Source organism: Hemitrygon akajei, unplaced genomic scaffold (genome assembly GCF_048418815.1).
Source record: "Hemitrygon akajei unplaced genomic scaffold, sHemAka1.3 Scf000113, whole genome shotgun sequence".
NCBI lineage: Eukaryota > Metazoa > Chordata > Chondrichthyes > Myliobatiformes > Dasyatidae > Hemitrygon > Hemitrygon akajei.
The window spans coordinates 476,323-494,827 of NW_027331999.1; the positions used below are offsets into that span (position 1 = coordinate 476,323).

Genomic DNA, 18,505 nt, shown 5'->3' on the forward strand with positions numbered 1-18,505 from the left:
TTGCCTCCTAACTCTCAACTCATGTCCTCTTGTTTGAATCTCCCCTATTCTCAATGGAAAAAGCCTATCCACATCAACTTTATCTATTTCCCCACATAAGTTTAAATATCTCTGTCAAGTCTCCCCTCAACCTTCTATGCTCTAAAGCATATATGTCAAACTCAAGGCCCGCGGGCCAAATCTGGCCCGCGGTGGAATTATCTTTGGCCCGTGAGATAATATCTAATTACTGTTAAAGCTGGCCCCAGTAATCGAAGCGCCTATGGCGTATGATATGGCTAATGCTGAGTTTATTCAGGTACCATGTTTTCAGGGTTTTTAGTGTTTATTCGGCAGTCTTGCTCGGCAGTCTTCTTCATAAGAAACGGAATTTGTAAAGTGAAACACTTTGTAGTTATAGCAGAGACTGAGACACATGAGAGCAGGCTGAAAAATCGGAGGCAACGGAAGCTGCGTTCGCACGCGTCCGACTGATCCGGCCCGCATGAAGCTGCATTTTGCTCAATCCGGCCAGTGACCTAAAATGAGTTTGACACCCCTGCTCTAAAGAATAAAGAGCTAACTTGTTCAATCTTTCTCTGTAACTTAGGTGCAGAAACTCAGGTAACATTCTAGTAAATCTTCTCTGTTCTCTCTCTATATTGTTGACATCTTTCCTATAATTCGGTGACCAGAACTGTACACAGTACTCTAAATTCGGCCTTGCCAATGCCTTGTACAATTTTAACATTACATCCCAACTCCTATACTCAATGCTCTGATTTATAAAGGCAACATACCAAAAGCTTTCTTCACCACCCTATCCACATGAGATCCCCCCTTCAGGGAACTATGCACCATTATTCCTAGATCATTCTGTTCTACTGCATTCTTCATTGCCCTACAATTTACCATGTATGTCCTATTTGGATTATTCCTACTAAAATGTAGCACCTCACACTTAACAGCATTAAACTCCATCTGCCATCGTTCAGCCCACTCTTCTAACTGGCCTAAATCTCTCTGCAAACTTTTAAAACCTACTTCACTATCCACAACGCCACCTACCTTAGTATCATCTGCATACTTACTAAAACAATTTACTACCCCATCATCCAGATCATTAATGTATATGACAAACAACATTGGACCCAGTACAGATCCCTGAGGCACACCACTAGTCACCGGCCTCCAACCTGACAGTTATCCACCACTACTCTCCGGCATCTCCCATCCAGCCACTGCTGAATCCATTTTACTACTTCAATATTAATACCTAACAACTGAACCTTCCTAACTATTCTTCTGTGTGGAACCTTGTCAAAGGCCTTATTGAAGTCCGTATAGACAACATCCACTGCTTTACCCTCATCAACTTTCCTTGTAACCTCTTCAAAAAATTCAATAAGATTTGTCAGACATGACCTTCTACGCACAAATCCATGCTGACTGTTCCTAATCAGACCCTATCTATCCAGATAATTATATATACCATCTCTAAGAATACTTTCCATTAATTTACCCACCACTGACGTCAAACTGACCGGCCTATAATTGCTAGGTTTACTCTTGGAACCCTTTTTAAACAATGGAACCACATGAGCAATACGCCAATCCTCCGGCACCATCCGCTTTTCTAATGACATTTGAAATATTTCTGTCAGAGCCCCTGCTATTTCTACACTAACCTCCCTCATGGTCCTAGGGAATATCCTGTCAGGATCCAGAGATTTATACATTTTTATATTCGTTAAAAGCTCCAGCTTCAGCTTCATGTTCCGAGGTTCCATTGTTTCAGACGTGATCAGGGTAGGGATGAAAAGGGGAGGAGTGGCATTACCAGTCAGGGAGAATCTCACAGCTGTGCGTAGACATGACAGCCCGGAGGGTTCGTCTACAGAGGCCATATGGGTGGAACTGAGGAATGGGAAAGGTGTGAGCACACTGATAGAGTTGTATTATAGACCGCCCAATAGTCAGAGAGAATTGGAGGAGCAAATCCATAGAGAGTTTGTAGACCAATGTAAGAAACAGAAAGTTGTAATCGTAGGGGATTTTAACTTTCCACATATTGACTCTGAGAAAGGGTTAGATGCCGTGGAGTTTGTCAAATGTGTTCAGGAAAGTTTTCTAAATCAATATCTTGAGGTACCAACGAGAGAGGGTGCAGTACCTGATGTCCTATTACGGAACCAGACAGGTCAGGTGACAGAAGTATGTGTAAGCAAACATTTTGGGTCCAGTGACCATAATATCATTAGTTTCAAGATAATTATGGATAAGGATAGGACTGGTCTACCAGTTAAGGTTCTGAATTGGAGAAGGGCCAATTTTGTGGAAATGAGAGAGTATCTGGGAAGAGTGAATTGGGATAAATTGTTTTCTGGCAAGGATGTGTTCAGTAAGTGGAACACCTTCAAGGGTGAAATTTTGAGAGTGCAGAGTTTGCATGTTCCTGCCAGGATTAAAGACAAAGTTAACAGGCATAGGGAACCTTGGTTTTCAAGGGATATTGGTGATCTGGTTAAGTAGGTGTTCAGCAGGTATAGAAAATGTAAGGGATTACGAAAGAAGGAAATCAGGAAGGCAAAATAAGACATGAGGTTGCTTTGGCAGATAATGTGAAGGTAAACCAGAAGGGTTTCTACAAGTATATTGTGAATAAAAGGAAAGTAAAGGACAAAATTGGTCCCCTAGAAGGTCAGAGTGGTTGTCTATGTGTGGAGCCTCACGAGATGGGGGAGATATTAAACAGTTTGTTTTTGCATCAGTGCTAACTCAGGAAACTGGCATAGCGGATATGGAATTAAGGCAAACAAACAGTAGTGTCATGGAACACATAGAGATTAAAGAGGAGGAGCTGCTTGCTGCCTTACAGTGAATAAAGGTAGATAAATCCCCCGGAACTGACATGATATTCCCTTGGACCTTGAGAGAGACTAGTGTAGATATTGCAGGGGCCCTGGCAGAAATATTTAAAATGTCCTCAGCCACGGGTGCGGTGCCGGAGGATTGGAGGGTAGCTCATGTTGTTCCATTGTTTGAAAAAGGCTCCAAAAGTACACCAGGTATTTACAGACCAGTGAGCCTGACATCAGTAGTAGGTAAATTATTGGAAGGTGTTCTGAGAGATCGGATATACAAAGATTTGGACAACCAAGGGTTGATTAAAGATAGTCATCATGGCTTTGTTCATTGTAGATTGTGTTTAATGAATCTTGTAGTGTTTTTCGAGGAGGTTACCAAGGATGCATATGAAGGAAAGGCTGTGGATGTTGTATGCATGGACCTCAGTAAAACATTTGACAAGGTCCCACATGGGAGGCTAGTTCAGAATGTTCAGACACTAGGTATCCATTGAGAGGTTGTCGATTGGATTCGAAATTGGCTGTGTGGGAGAAAACAGAGAGTGGTAGTGGATGATTGCTTCTCAGACTGGAGGCCTGTGACTAGTGGTGTGTCTCAGGGATCTGTGCTGGGACCAGTGTTGTTTGTTGTCTGTACCAATGATCTAGATGATAATGTGATAAATTGGATCTGCAAGTTTACTGATGACACTAAGATTGGAGACGTTGTGGACAAAGCTTGCAGAGGGATCTGGACCAATTGGAAAAATGGGCCTGAAAATGGCAGATGGAATTTATATCATATAACTTATAACCATTTAACAATTACAACACGGAAACAGGCCATCTCGGCCCTTCTAGTCCGTGCCGAACGCTTAGTCTCACCTAGTCCCACCTACCTGCACTCAGCCCATAATCCTCCATTCCATTCCTTTCCTGTCCATATACCCGTCCAATTTTACTTTAAATGACAAAATCGAAACTCTCTCTACCACTTCTACTGGAAACTCGTTCCACACAGCTGCCACTCTCTGAGTTAAGAAGTTCCCCCTCGTGTTACCCCTAAACTTTTGCCCCTTAACTCTCAGCTCATTCCCTCTTGTTCTAACCTCCCTTACTCTCAATTGCAAAAGACTATCCAGGTCAACTCTATCTATCCCCCTCATAATTATAAATACCGATACTTCTATCAAGTCCCCCCTCAACCTTTTACGCTGCAAAGAATAAAGACCTAACTTGTTCAACCTTTCCCTGTAATTTAGGTGCTGAAACCCAGGTAACATTCTAGTAAATCTCCTCTGTACTCTCTCTATTTTGTTGACATCTTTCCTATAATTCGGTGACCAGCACTGTACACAATACTCCAAATTTGGCCTTACCAATGCCTTGTACAATTTTTGCATTACATCCCAACTCCTATACTCAATGCTCTGATTTATAAAGGCCAACATACCAAAAGCTTTCTTCACCACCCTATCCACATGAGATTCCACCTCCAGGGAACTATGCACCATTATTCCTAGATCACTCTATTCTACTGCATTCCTCAATGCCCTATCATTTACCATGTATGTCCTATTTGGATTATTCCTACCAAAGTGTAGCACCTCACACTTATCAGCATTAAACTCCATCTGCTATCTTTCAACCCACTCTTTTAACTGGCCTAAATCTTTGAACAACAAGCTTTGAAAACCTTCATTATCCACAACACCACCTATCTTAGTATTATCTGCATACTTACTAATCCAATTTACCACCCCATCATCCAGATCATTAATGTATATGACAAACAACATTGGGCCCAGTACAGATCCCTGAGGGATACCACTAGTCACCACTTGTGCAGTGGTGTGAGGTGTTGCATTTTGGAAGGACAAATCAAAGTAGGACTTAGACAGTAAATGGTAGGGCACTGAGGAGTGTGGAGGAACAAAGGGATCTGGGAGTTCAGATACATAAGTCCCTGAAAGTGGCATCACAGGTAGACTGGGTTGTAAAGAAGGCTTTTGGCATCCTGGCATTCATAAATCAAAGTATTGAGTATAGGAGTTGGGATGTTATGGTGAGGTTGTATAGGACATTGGTAAGGCCAAATATGGAGTATTGTGTGCAGTTCTGATCACCAAACGAAAGGAAGGATATCAGTAAGTTTGAAAAAGTGCAGAGAAGATTTACTAGGATGTTGCTGGGTCTTCAGGAGTTGAGCTACAAGGAAAGATTGTACAGGTTAGGACTTTATTCCTTGGAGCGCAGAAGAATGCGGGGAGATTTCAAAGAGGTTTACAAAACTCTGAGGGGTATAGACAGGGTACATGCGAATAGGCTCTTTCCACATACATTAGGAGAGATAAATTACAGGAGGACTTGGCTTCAGAGTGAAAGGGGAAAGGTTTAGGGGGAAATTCTTCACTGAGAGAGTGTTGAGAGTGTGGAACGAGCTGCCATCTGATGCAGAAAATGTGGAATCACTCTTAAGCTTTAAGAATAAATTGGATAGATGCATGGATGGGAGAGGTCTGGAGGGTTATGTACTGGGTACAGTTCAATGGGACAAGCAGAATGAAGTTTCAGCAGAGCAGAAGGGCTGAATGGCTTGTTTTCTGTGCGCTAAATTAACTGAATTTTAAAATTTTCTGAATTGGAGAAGGGCCAATTTTGTGGAAATGACAGAGGATCTGGGAAGAGTGAATTGGGATAAGTTGTTTTCTGGCAAGGATGTGTTCAGTAAGTGGAACGCCTTCAAGGGTGAAATTTTGAGAATGCAGTGTTTGCATGTTCCTGCCAGGATTAAAGGCAAAGTTAACAGGCAAGGGAACCTTGGTTTTCAAGGGATATTGGCGATCTGGTTAAGTAGGTGTTTAGCAGGTATAGACAACAAGGAACAAATGAGGTACTTGAAGAGTATAGAAAATATAAGGGAATACTAAAGAAGGAAATCAGGAAGGCAAAAAGAAGACATGAGGTTGCTTTGGCAGATAATGTGAAGGTAAACCCGAAGGGTTTGTACAAGTATATTAAGAGTAAAAGGATAGTAAAGGACAAAATTGGGCGCCTAGAAGATCAGAGTGGTCGTCTATGTGTGGAGCCTCACGAGATGGGGGAGATCTTAAACAGTTTTTTTGTGTCAGTGTTTACTCAGGAAACTGGCATAGCGATTATGGAATTAAAGGAAACAAACAGTAGTGTCATGGAACATATAGAGATTAAAGAGGAGGAGCTGCTTGCTGCCTTACAGTGAATACAGGTAGATAAATCCCCCGGAACTGACATGATATTCCCTCGGACCTTGAGAGAGACTAGTGTAGAAATTGCAGAGACCCTGGCAGAAATATTTAAAATGTCCTCAGCCACGGGTGCGGTGCCGGAGGATTGGAGGGTAGCTCATGTTGTTCCGTTGTTTGAAAAAGGCTCCAAAAGTACACCAGGTAATTACAGGCCAGTAAGCCTGACATCAGTAGTAGGTAAATTATCAGGAGGTGTAATGCGAGATCGGATATACAAGGATTTGGACAGCCAAGGGCTGATAAAAGATAGTCAGCATGGCTTTGTATGTGGTAGATCCTGTTTAATGAATCTTGTAGTGTTTTTCGAGGAGGTTACCAAGAATGCATATGAAGGAAAGGCTGTGGATGTTGTCTACATGGACTTTTGTAAGGCCTTTGACAAGGTCCCACGTAAGAGTTTAGTTCAGAAGGTTCAGACACTAGGTATCCATGGAGAGGTTGTAAACTGGATTCGAATTGGCTGTGTGAGAGAAGACAGAGAGTGGTAGTGGATGATTGCTTCTCAGACTGGAGGCCTGTGACTAGTGGTGGGCCTCAGGGATCTGTGCTGGGGCCATTGTTGTTTGTTGTCTGTATCAATGATCTAGATAATATTGTGATAAATTGGATCAGCAGGTTTGTGGATGACACTAAGATAGAGGCGTTGTGGACAGCGAGGAAAGCTTTCAAAGCTTGCAGAGGGATCTGGACCAACTGGCAGAATGGGCCAGAAAATGGCAGATGGAATTTAATTCAGACAAGTGTGAGGTGTTCCATTTTGGAAGGACAAATCAAGGTACGACATACACGATAATCGGTAGGGCACTGAAGAGTGCAGAGGAACAAAGGGATCTGGGAGTTCCGATACATAAGTCCCTGAATGTGGCGTCACAGGTAGACAGGGTTGTAAAGAAGGCTTTTGGCATCCTGGCATTAATAAATCGAAGTACTGAGTATAGGAGTTTGGATGTTATGGTGAGGTTGTATAAGGCATTGGTGAGGCCAAATTTGGAGTATTGTGTGCAGTTCTGATCACCTAACTATAGGAAGGATATCAGTAAGTTTGAATAAGTGCAGAGAAGATTTGCTAGGATGTTGCCAGGTCTTCAGGAGTTGAGTTACAAGGAAAGATTGAACAGGTTAGTACTTTATTCCTTGGAGCATAGAAGAATGAGGGGAGATTTGATAGAGGTTTACAAAATTATGATGGTATAGACAGGGTAAATGCGAATAGGCTCTTTCCACATAGATTAGGAGAGATAAATATGAGAAGACATGGCTTCAGTGTGAAAGGGGAAAGGCTTAGGGGGAGCATTAGGAGGAACTTCTTCACTCAGAGGGTGGTGAGAGTGTGGAACGACCTGCCATCTGATGTGGAAAATATGAAAAGGGAGATGGGGAAGAGAGATCCCACTGGAGGAATGGGGACGGGGAAGAGAGTTCCAACAGCAGGAAGGGATGGGAAAGAGAAATCCATAGAAGCAAGGGGGAAGGGGAAGTGCGATCTCATAGGTGAAAGGGAGATGGGGAAGAGAGATCTCACAGGAGGAAGAGGGATGGGGAGGAGAGATCCCACAAGAGGAAGGGGGATGGGGAAGAGAGATCCCACAGGAGGAAGGGGGATGGGGAAGAGAGGTACCACAGGAGGATGGGGGATGGGGAGCAGAGATCTCACAGGAAGGGGGGGGGTGTGGAAAAGACATCCCACAGGAGGATGAGGAAAGAGTAATAGAGACCCCACAGGAGGAATGGAGATAGGGGTGAGATTCCAAAGAATGGAAGGGAGATTGGGATGAGAGGTCCCACAGGAGGATTCTAACGGTAAACGATAATCCTACCAGACGAGAGGATGCAGAAATTTTTTGTACATGTGTGTTGAATCTGAACAGAGGCCCAGAGGAGATGCGCCCTCGCTCTTTGCGTATCTGGAAGTGAGCAAAGTCACACACCGGGAAGGGCAGTGGGTGGCCAACCTCACAATGGTATTTCTTTCCTTCTCACTGGGACAGTCTGCTGACGGTCTCTTGTCCCTCACCGGGAAGGGGGTGTGAATCTCTGACCCACCTGCTGCAGTTAGTGTCGGTCTGGGTGTCAGTAACAGTGAGAAGGAACATTGTCAATGGACATGTCACAGGCAGCGAGAAACACGGCCATTCCTGTGATTTACTACCGTTAAACCAATGGCCGTTGTTCACTGATCTGATGAAGTCTCCAACATCCCTTCACAAGGAATAACAGAACCCTCCCGTCCTTGGGGAATTACTGACCGATCCCCTGGGGATTTGTCACAATTCTTCACAATCTGATTTACTACAAATTTACCAAAATTCCTTTACATTGAAACAACACAATCAGACAGTTTCACAGTTCAAAGTGAGAGATAAATCAAGTTACCTCAACTCCTGGCACTTGTGCAGCCCGGGTCCCAGCCGCCGGATTCCGTCACACTGAATGTGGCAGTCCCACAGGTCGAGGTGTTTTATTGTATCACTGAGTCCGATGACATGAGACAGGACCGCACAGTCAATCGGGGTCAGTGTCATTCCACTGAATGAAAGTGTTTCCACAGATCCCAGTGTGTCCTGAGCCAGTCCACGATTCTGAGACTCAAACAGATAGTGCAATGTGTTCAGGAGGCTCCTTTTACCAGCGTCACTCCCTGTGTTTCCACTCCAGCGTTTAACCTCCTCCTTCACCCAGTCAATCACCCGGCAGGTTGTTTGATGAGGAAATGGACCCAGAAACTCCTCCAGGCCCCGAGCTGTCTTTGGGTTGGAGAGACCAGCAACAAAACGGAGAAATACCTCAAACCGCCCATCCTTCACGCAGTGGGCTTCAGTGAGGAGTTTCATAATATCTCTGCCATCTGGGATCAGGAATTGTGCGACTGCAGCTACAAACTCTTGGATGGTGAGGTGTGGGAATGTGTACACCACACTCTGGGCAGAATCCTCTCTCTCCAAAAGCTCCATCAGGAACCCGGACAGGAACTGGGAAGGCTGCAGATTGTACTTGATCAAATCTCCATCTGTAAACACAACCTTCCTCTGGGACACTCCTCTGAAGGCCATCTGACCAACCCTGAGTAACACATCACGGGGGCTCTCAATCTCACGGCCGTGGTTTCTTAGGATATTGTAAATATAATAGGAGTACAGTTGAGTGATGGTCTTGGGAACTCGCTGTGGGTCCCTGACTCTTTGAGTGAAGAAGGGGCCCAGTGTCAGAGCGAGGATCCAGCAGTAGGAGGGGTTGTAGCTCATGGTGTACAGGATCTCATTCTCCTTCACATGTTTGAAAACAGCTTCCGCCACCGTCTGATCTTCAAAATGTTTGATGAAGTATTCCTTCCGTTCCTCACCAACAAATCCCAGGATTTCCACCCAGACCCTGATTTCTGCCTTTTCCAATAAATGTAACGCAGTGGGACGGGTGGTCACCAGCACTGAACACCCTGGGAGCAGCTTGTGCTGGATTAAACTGTACACAATGTCGGACACCATGCACTTGAATTCAGGATCTGTGCATGTGTACTGAGGTTCTTTATCTCCCCGACTGTCTGCAAAATCAATTTCGTCATTGAATTCATCCAAACCATCGAATATAAACAGCAATCCCTCTGGGTTATTCCAGACCTCTCTCAGGATATTCCCAAAGTAAGGATACTGGTCCAGAATCAGTTCCTTCAGGTTTATTCTGCAGTTAATGGAGTTTAAATCCCGGAATTTGAATCTGAAGACAAACTGGAATTGCTGGTATATTTTCCCCGTGGCCCAGTCATAAACAATCTTTTGTACGATTGTTGTTTTCCCGATCCCCGGGACCCCGGCCATTGCGGCTGAATTCCTAGATCTGGATTTACTCCGGGAAAAGCAGCTCTGGAACAATTGATCAGTCCGGATTTTTTCCAGCTCTCTGTGGAGATGTTTTTCTCTCCATTCCTCGTGGTCTCTGCCTCTTGCCAGCAGCTCATATTCCACCAGTCTCCGATCTCGAACTGTAGAAATGACCGTGAGCTCAGCGTATCGATCAACCAACTGGAAAACCTTCACCTTCTCCCTCATCAGGATCGTGTTCACTCTGAGTGTTTCAGTTTGTGCCCGCAGAGTCTCCTTGTGTTTCTGTTGAACATCTTCCATGGAAACAGAGAACATGGTCACAAAGTTAAATTGCTCAACTGACAAAGAACTTTATAATTGCATTTCAACATTCAGTGTTTGAGATTTCATGAATTAATTCAATGCTTCCATGGATACTAAGACAGAAAGTAAAATTGTGTTCACAGACACCAGAATTGACAGCGATAGATGTCCCAGAAAATGCCCAATACTCATATCCTGTTATTAATCAATTTTGAAGAGAATTTTCCCGATATCCAATTGCAATCCTGACTGCACTTTCGTTAGGACAACATTTGACTATATTTGAAGCATTGTTTACATCATTAGCAGACGATGAACACAAAGGAACTCCAGAGACTGATACAGCTTGGCACCAGAAGTGTCACAGGAGTTGCCAGACCGCGTTGAATGCAACCTAAGACTGCCATAGGGGCTCCAGCTGCAGTAGAAGTGGTAGAGGCAGGTTCGGTATTGTCATTTAAAGCAAAATTGGATAGGTATATGGACAGGAAAGGAATGGAGGGTTATGGGCTGAGTGTGGGTCAGTGGGACTAGGTGAGAGTAAGCGTTCGGCATGGACTAGAAGGCCCGAGATGGCCTGTTTCCATGCTGTAATTGTTATATGGTTATACTTTTTCCCACTGGGTTTACTCCCAAAGTAACAGCGTGAGATCATTGTTTTCCTTCTTCTGGATGAGCTGCCAGACACGAACGATGAGCCCCAACTACCCGAAGCGACTGGTTGTCAGGTGGCAGTAACCCGCATTTGCCCTTTCTCCTATTGGAAAAAATGCCTCTGCCAAGCTTTGTAGCTGAGTCACATGTGAAGGCCAGGAGCTGGACCTGATTGTCAGAGGCTGTTTGAGTTGCACGCCACTGGGAGTATTTAATAGGACGTGGGAGTGTTTCCCCACTACCACCCCTGTGTGCAACAATCTTAAACAACCAAGCAGCTCTATGTTATTGACAACAATAACTTGGCAAATTGGGTTATTATAGTCACATGTACCAAGGTACAATGAAAACTCTTATGCACGCGATCCAAATAGGTCATTACATCACATCGTTGCAATAAGGTCCTACAAGGAAAAACGGAACAGAATAGTGCAGGGAAACAGTGTTTCAGTTGCTGAGAAAATACAGTGCAGGCAGACTATAAGGTACAAGGCCAAAGGATCATTGGCAGGTCAGATTTTTTTTTAGCTTTTGAACTATTCTCCTAAACTGTAGAATTCAACACTTAAAAAAATGGTACAGTACTGCACAAAATTCTGAGGCAGATATATATAACTAGGGAGACCAAGACTTCTGTAAGTACTGCGTAAGGGATGTAGTTAGTCACTTTTAAGCACCAGTGTAAAACTTTTTTTTAAGAGTTTGAACCTTGCCTGTAATTGAAATTATTTTGTCTTTTATTTTCTAGTTTGAACTTTATCCCATTGTAATGCAGTTTGAACGACATCGTCCCGATGAAAAGTGCTTTATAAATAACTTTTTTAAAAAAATTTTCTAACTCAAACTGGGAAATCCTGAGGTAAGGGCAAATCAAAGCACACTCATTTTAAATTGACAGGTCATTTCAGATTACTCTCGTGGCGTATACTATTGTGGCGTTCGGAAGATTTACATGAACATTGCTGTGTGGAGCTAATTCTTTATTACTATCGTGTAGTGCTTTTTGGATGATACCAGTTGTCGATATTATTATCGGGACAATGTGTATCATGTTCATGTTCCACAGTCTTTCAATTTCCTCTTTTAATTCAGCATATTTCTAAAGATTTTTATTAATTGATATCTGTAATTTATGTGTGTTTGGAATGGCAATATCTGTTTAAAAAGTTGTTTTTGCTAGTTTGTCCGGTACAATTATAGCCGGACAGTTAATATGAATTTTCCTATCTGTAATAGTGAATCGGTTACGGTGGATTTGTCGGACTCTAACTCTAAATGTGGAGCAGACTTGTATTTATAGTGAGGGATGGTGTTTTTTGTCGGCTGTAGTTTAAGCAAGATGTTGGTGAAAGTTGTCTACCACTTGATGGTGCAGTGCTCAGATTGAGTAGAACTACTGCGGGATCCTGTAATGTGTTCAATTGTTTCTGGCAGCTCTTGTAATTTTCAGCATTTATCACCTTGAACCTGCTGGCCTTTGTTCTTTATTATTGATAACTAGATGTGTTAAGCACCTGGTCCTGTATGCTCCCTTCTGTTTCTGGGAAGAGGTCTCCAACTATGAGCCAGGCGCTCAAAGCTTCCTTGTCAACATCTAGTGCGCTCAGATCGTGGGGATGTCTTCCGTGGGGAGTCAGACTCTTCCACTCTTCCAAGGTTAACGTTCTTCTATTATGATCGTTTCTTCATTTTTATGGGTTATGCTTTCATTTATGGGTTATGCGTTCAGTGATGTGTACCCCATATCAGAATTGCATATGTTTGTACGGAGTGCTGAATCCTGCTTGTGTTGATAAAAATATATAATTAGAACTAATTGTGGATTTCAGAAAGGGTAAGATGAGGAAACTCGACACACCAATCCTCACAGAGCGATCTGAAGTGGAGAGTGTGGGCAATTTCAAATTATTGGCTGTCAATATCTTCGAGTATCTGACCTGGATCCAATATATGGATGCAGCCACAAAGAAACTACAACAGTGGCTATATTTCATCAGGAGTTTCCAACATCACTCGAATATTTCTACAGATGTAACTTGGAGAGCATTGTGACTGGCTGCATCACCGTCTGGTTCATGGGGACTACTGTACAGGATCGGAGTAAAGCGCACACTCAACGGTTCAGAAACTTCTCCTCTGCCATCTAGTTTCTGAATGGACAAACAACCCATCGATAGTGACTCACTAATCTTTTTTTTATTTCTATTTCTGCATACTTACGGAATCACACAGACATGCATAGCTATACTGTATATGCTTTCTTTGGAAATTACTTCCATTATTTGAATTAATTGTTTTAGCTCCACTGATGCAAGAGCAAATCATTTCCAATCATCCCTGTATAGTTGTGTCAAGGTATAATCCGTTTGTTTTTTTTTCTGATTTGATACCTGATTTTTGTCTGTTTCAGGAAATCCAAGAGTGGGTTCAACGCCAGACAAAGCCATAGTGGGCTTAGTGTGTCACTCTGGAAAATGTCTCCATTTATTTTGTTAACAGTGGTTGTTCCGTTGTTCTTGTTAATATAGTGTTTATTGTACTTCATTAGATGTTGTAGAAATTTCACAAGTATTGGATGCATCTTATATAATATTGAAACCTCTTAACCATGTGAGAGACAGAATCAAATCGTTTTTGATAGACAATATAACACTGAGAGATTTCTACACTCCCCAGTGCTCGGTAGATACATAATCTATTATCAGTTGCTCCTTAAATCTGTTCATACACTGAGTGTATTCTTTCAGCTCTTCTGTAAGTATATTGTGGTTATCTAAGTGAGTGGTTATTAGTAACGATCTGCACGATGTTACAATTTTATATATAAAATTGTCTTCTTATTATTAAGAGCCAATAATAACATAGAAGGTAATCATTCAGTAGTCTTATAAATGCAGAATTAAAGCTGTCCTTGAGGCTGGTGGTACATACCTTCAGCCTTTTATATCTTCTGCCCCTTGCGAATATGAAAGAGAGCCTGTTTGAGGTGGTTTGGGGTTCAGCAGCAAGGCTTTGGGCGGGGTTAGCGTCTTGCCAACTTGATGGAGTTCTTCCAGGAGGTGACAAAGGTGATGGATGAAGTTAGACATGGAGATCTTTTAGTTGGATATTAGTCGGGTGTTTGACAAGGTCCCACATGGAATCCTTATTCAGAAAATTAACATGCTTGAGTACTGTGTGAATTGTTCTGGCTGGAGGTGACCCACACTGGGAGAAATTTCTTTCACTGGTGGGTGATGAATCCGTGAAATTATTGTCATAGACAGCTGAAGACGACAAGTCATTGGGTATATTTAAAATGCAGGTCGATAGGTTCTTGATTTGGAAAAGCATCAGCTTTTACTGGGAGACGGCTGAATAATGGAGTTGAGAGGATTTGCGGAGCAAATTCACTGAGCCAATCGGCGATTTTACTCCTGCATCATATGGTTTTAGGGTGCATCTGGAGTATTGTATTCACTTCTGATTTCCAGCTCTGGGAAGGATTGGAGAGGGTGCACAACAGGTTCATCAGGGTGTTGCCTGGATTCGGTGACATGTACTACAAGGAGGGGTGTGATAAACTTGGTTTGTTTACTCTGCAGTTAGAACAGAGATCTGACTGAGGTGTACAAGTTTGATAGATAAGAGTTTGGATCAACAGCCTGCATTTTGTTTGTTTGGCAGGTGGTGACTAGTGGGGTGCCACAGGGCTCGGTATTGGGACCACAGCTGTTTACGATTTACATCGACGATTTAGATGAAGGCATTGAGAATAACATCAGCAAGTTTGCTGATGATACTAAGCTGGGTGGCAGTGTGACATGTGATGAGGATGTTAGGAGAATTCAGGGTGACTTGGATAGGCTGAGTGAGTCGGCAGATACTTGGCAGATGACATTTAATGTGAATAAGTGTGAGGTTATCCACTTTGGGAGTAAGAGCAGGAAGGCAGATTATTATCTGAATGGTGTAAAGTAAGGTAAGGGAGAAATACAAAGAGATCTAGGAGTACTTGTTTATCAGTCACTGAAGGTGAATGAGCAAGTGCAGCAGGCAGTGAAGAAGGCTAATAGAATGTTGGCCTTTATTACAAAGGGAATTGAGTACAAGAGCAAGGAAATCCTTTTGCATTTGTACAGGGCCCTGGTGAGACCACACCTGGAGTATTGTGTACAGTTTTGATCTCCAGGGTTAAGGAAGGACATCCTGGCTATAGAGGAAGTGTAGATAGATAGATAGATAGATAGATAGATACTTTATTCATCCCCAAGGGGAAATTCAATGTTCCTCCAGTACATCTAGCGTAGATTCACGAGGTTAATTCCGGGGATGTCCGGACTGTCTTACGCAGAGAGGTTAGAGAGACTGGGCTTGTACACGCTGGAATTAAGGAGATTGAGAGGGGATCTGATTGCATCATATAAGATTATTAAGGGATAGGACAAGATAGAGGCAGGAAATACATTCCAGATGCTGGGAGAGTCCAGTTCCAGAGGGCATGGTTTGAGAATAAGAGGTAGGTCATTTAGGACAGAGTTAAGGAAAAACTTCTTCTCCCAGAGAGTTGTGGGCGTCTGGATTGCACTGCCTCGGAAGGCAGTGGAGGCCAATTCTCTGGATGCTCTCAAGAAGGAGCTAGATAGTTATCTTATGGATACGGAAATCAAGGGATATGGGGACAAGGCAGGAACCGGGTATTGATAGTAGATGATCAGCCATGATCTCAGAATGGCGGTGCAGGCTCGACGGGCCGAATGGTCTACTTCTGCACCTATTGTCTATTGTTATTTTTTTTACATAAGACTGATGTCTAATACCAGAGGGCATTTGGTTAAGGTGAGGTGGCGTAAATTTACAGCAATTGTGGTAAGTTTTTTCACAGAGTTGTGGGTGCATTGAAGTTACTGTCTGGGTCATGTCAGTGGCAAATATGTTATAGATGCTGCTAGATATACATGAATGTGCAGGAAGTGCAAGGATATGGTCAATAATATAAGAAAGAATTCCAAAGTATCCAAAATATTTTTTTCTTTCCCAGATGACCGCTGGAAAATGATGTTGTAGTTGCAGTAACGGGCGAAAAGGAAATGCCAGACAAACTCTGTGGAAGTCACTAGCGGAATTACAAAAGGTAAAGAATATCAGCAAACAGAAGTGTGTGTAGTGCTATTACAAAGGAAAAGGGGCTTGGAATATGAAACGTCTGAAGATAGAAAAGTCACCTGGACTGAGTCATACAGTGTATCAGCAGCCTGTCTGGGGTGTGTGGGATTTCCCAGAGTGTGAGGACCTGGAGTGAAGACTTCAGCAGAACCAACAGCTGGATTAAGACAAAAATACAATGTAGAATATTCAGGCTGCAAAGAGAGATTCTCTGAATTGTAACCTGAATCCTGAGATCGGCGAATGATTAATGGCGAATTTTGATTCTGAGGTTTTGCCAAGTCACAGACAAACATTTGATTGTGATTTGAACTGCACATTTCATCACTCACCTATCAGTTGAGTGGGTAACTCAGATAACCCTTGGCCGATGTTCATGTATTCCTGTGGATCAGGACCTGTTTAAACATAAAACAAAATCCATGGAAACACAGATAAAATAATTAATATAACTTAAATGTTTATTTCAATGTGCCTGTGTGTTCAGTGCGTGTTTTAACATACCGAGTTCCTGTATTTCTCTCAGTATTCTGTCCAACTTCGGTAACTCAGTCCTCCACATCAGAAAGGATTCCCACATCGCCCTCCGGGCCCGGGAGCCTTTGCCCATCACCAAACTAAGGAAGAGTCTGGAACTCTCTGTCCGGTTTCCCTTCTCTGTCAGTTCAGTGACTTTCTATAAAAGGAAAACAATGAATTTATTGTGGAGCAGACAGACAGACATGGAGAATGTGCAGGAAAATATCTGTTCATGGCCCCGGTAGCTTCAGAACAGATGCAGTCACTGGGCTGCTGGCTCATCCTCCCTGGGTTCAGTCATTAACAGAGAAACAGTAACTGGAGGAAATTCTAAATCAATATTGCGTAAGAATAAGGATTTATTGTCACCCTAGAGTATATTAAACTTAATTAACTTATTTGTCCATCAATGTGCAACATTACATCAAAAAGATGTGACAACAAGAACAGAAGAGAGGGGAGAGTGAGAGAGCAAAAATGGATGGCAGGCATCACTGAATCATCGTTGAAAGAAGATCATATTTGAGTGCTTATACCCAAGGATAAATAGTTAATCGAAAGGATAGGCGGGTAGGTGAAAGGGTTGGGTTGACTCCGTTCTCATAGAAAGATAAATGTCCTTATAAAGAGGTGGTAGCGGAATGGACGATGTAGATGTTAAGAAACTGCATAGGAAAAATGACCCTGATGGAACAGTAACCAGGATGTGGGCTACAAATTCCAGAGCGAGAGAGAAGAGGCATGTAAAGAGCTCAGTGTTAAAATAGTCATGGGGAATTTCAATACGCAGGTAGCTTTGGAAAATCAGGTCCGTGCTGAATCCCAAGTGAGGGAATTTATAGAATGCCTATGAGATGGCTTTTGAGAAAAGCCTATGGTTGAGCCCACTCTAGGAAAGGCGGGTCTGGATTCGATGTTGTGTATTGCACCAGATTTGATTGGGGAGCTTCAGCTAAATAAACCCTTAAGAGGCAATGATCATAAAATAGCAGAACCCACACTGCAGTTTGAGAGGGAGAAGGTTTAAGTTAGATGTCTCCGTATGACAGTGGAATAAATGAATTACACGGGAAAGGAGCTGGGAAAATAAATTTGAAGAGGACAGTAGCAGAGGTGTAACACATACCCACAAAGGCTGGTATATGTCTAGGGGAAAAGGAGATCCAACCACACACCAACCCACCTCCCGTACACGCAGGTGCTGTGAGAATCGCGTTTATGCCTCGCGCCCGCCAACAGTATCAAACCCACAACAAATACCGGTATGAAATACACTTTAAAGAGTTTACTAAAATTAAAAGAGTATTAGGCAATACAATATATATATACAAGGAAAAAACAAAAGGCGCCAACTTATCAAAGTTCAGTCAGTTTAGTGCACTCGTTGGAGCTCAACCAGCGAACCACTCGACCCCTCGGCGCTTGCTTCCACGTCTTCCACCTTGGACTCCCCGGTGGTCTTCCGAGCGCACGTCCTCCTTCCTCGGCGTCTCCCTCCCGACTCCCTTCACCCCCAAACCCGCGCAACCCCTCCTCCAAGTTCCCATCCTCACAAAACACAATAACATTCCCCATTGATTAACAAATGAATACAATTACCATATCAGCCATTCTAAAGCGAAACAACGGCGAGAGAAACATTTAACAAAGAAACATTCCTACTCGTAACAAACCAAAGAAGCCCTTTTTAGTAACATACACAGGACATTGTACAGAGGCAACAGCAAAGCAGGAATAGATGAGGATTCTGGGATTGATTTGGAAGGCGCAGATAGAGGTAGATAATCCCAAAGATGAAAAATTATAAGTAGAGGGAGGATGATCAACCGTGGCTGACGAGGAAGTCAATGCCAGCACAAAAAGCAAAGGAGAGGACACAGAATATAGAAAAAGATATAGAGGAAAGCTTTTACTAAACAGCCGAAAGCAACTAAAAAGCCGTAAGTAGAGAAAA

At 42.9% G+C, this 18,505-nt stretch overlaps 1 protein-coding gene across 1 annotated transcript in view; it reads right to left on the bottom strand.

The window, feature by feature from the left end:
- Positions 1-18,505, bottom strand: part of LOC140723448 (NACHT, LRR and PYD domains-containing protein 12-like) — a 38,538-nt gene that overhangs the window by 9,986 nt on the left and 10,047 nt on the right. Inside the window, exons 6-8 of the mRNA XM_073038026.1 lie at positions 16,537-16,708; positions 16,365-16,430; positions 8,486-10,223 (exon numbers count right to left, since the gene is read on the bottom strand). Of these exons, the coding sequence (XP_072894127.1) occupies positions 8,486-10,223; positions 16,365-16,430; positions 16,537-16,708 (1,976 nt within the window). The remainder of the gene's footprint in view (positions 1-8,485; positions 10,224-16,364; positions 16,431-16,536; positions 16,709-18,505) is intronic.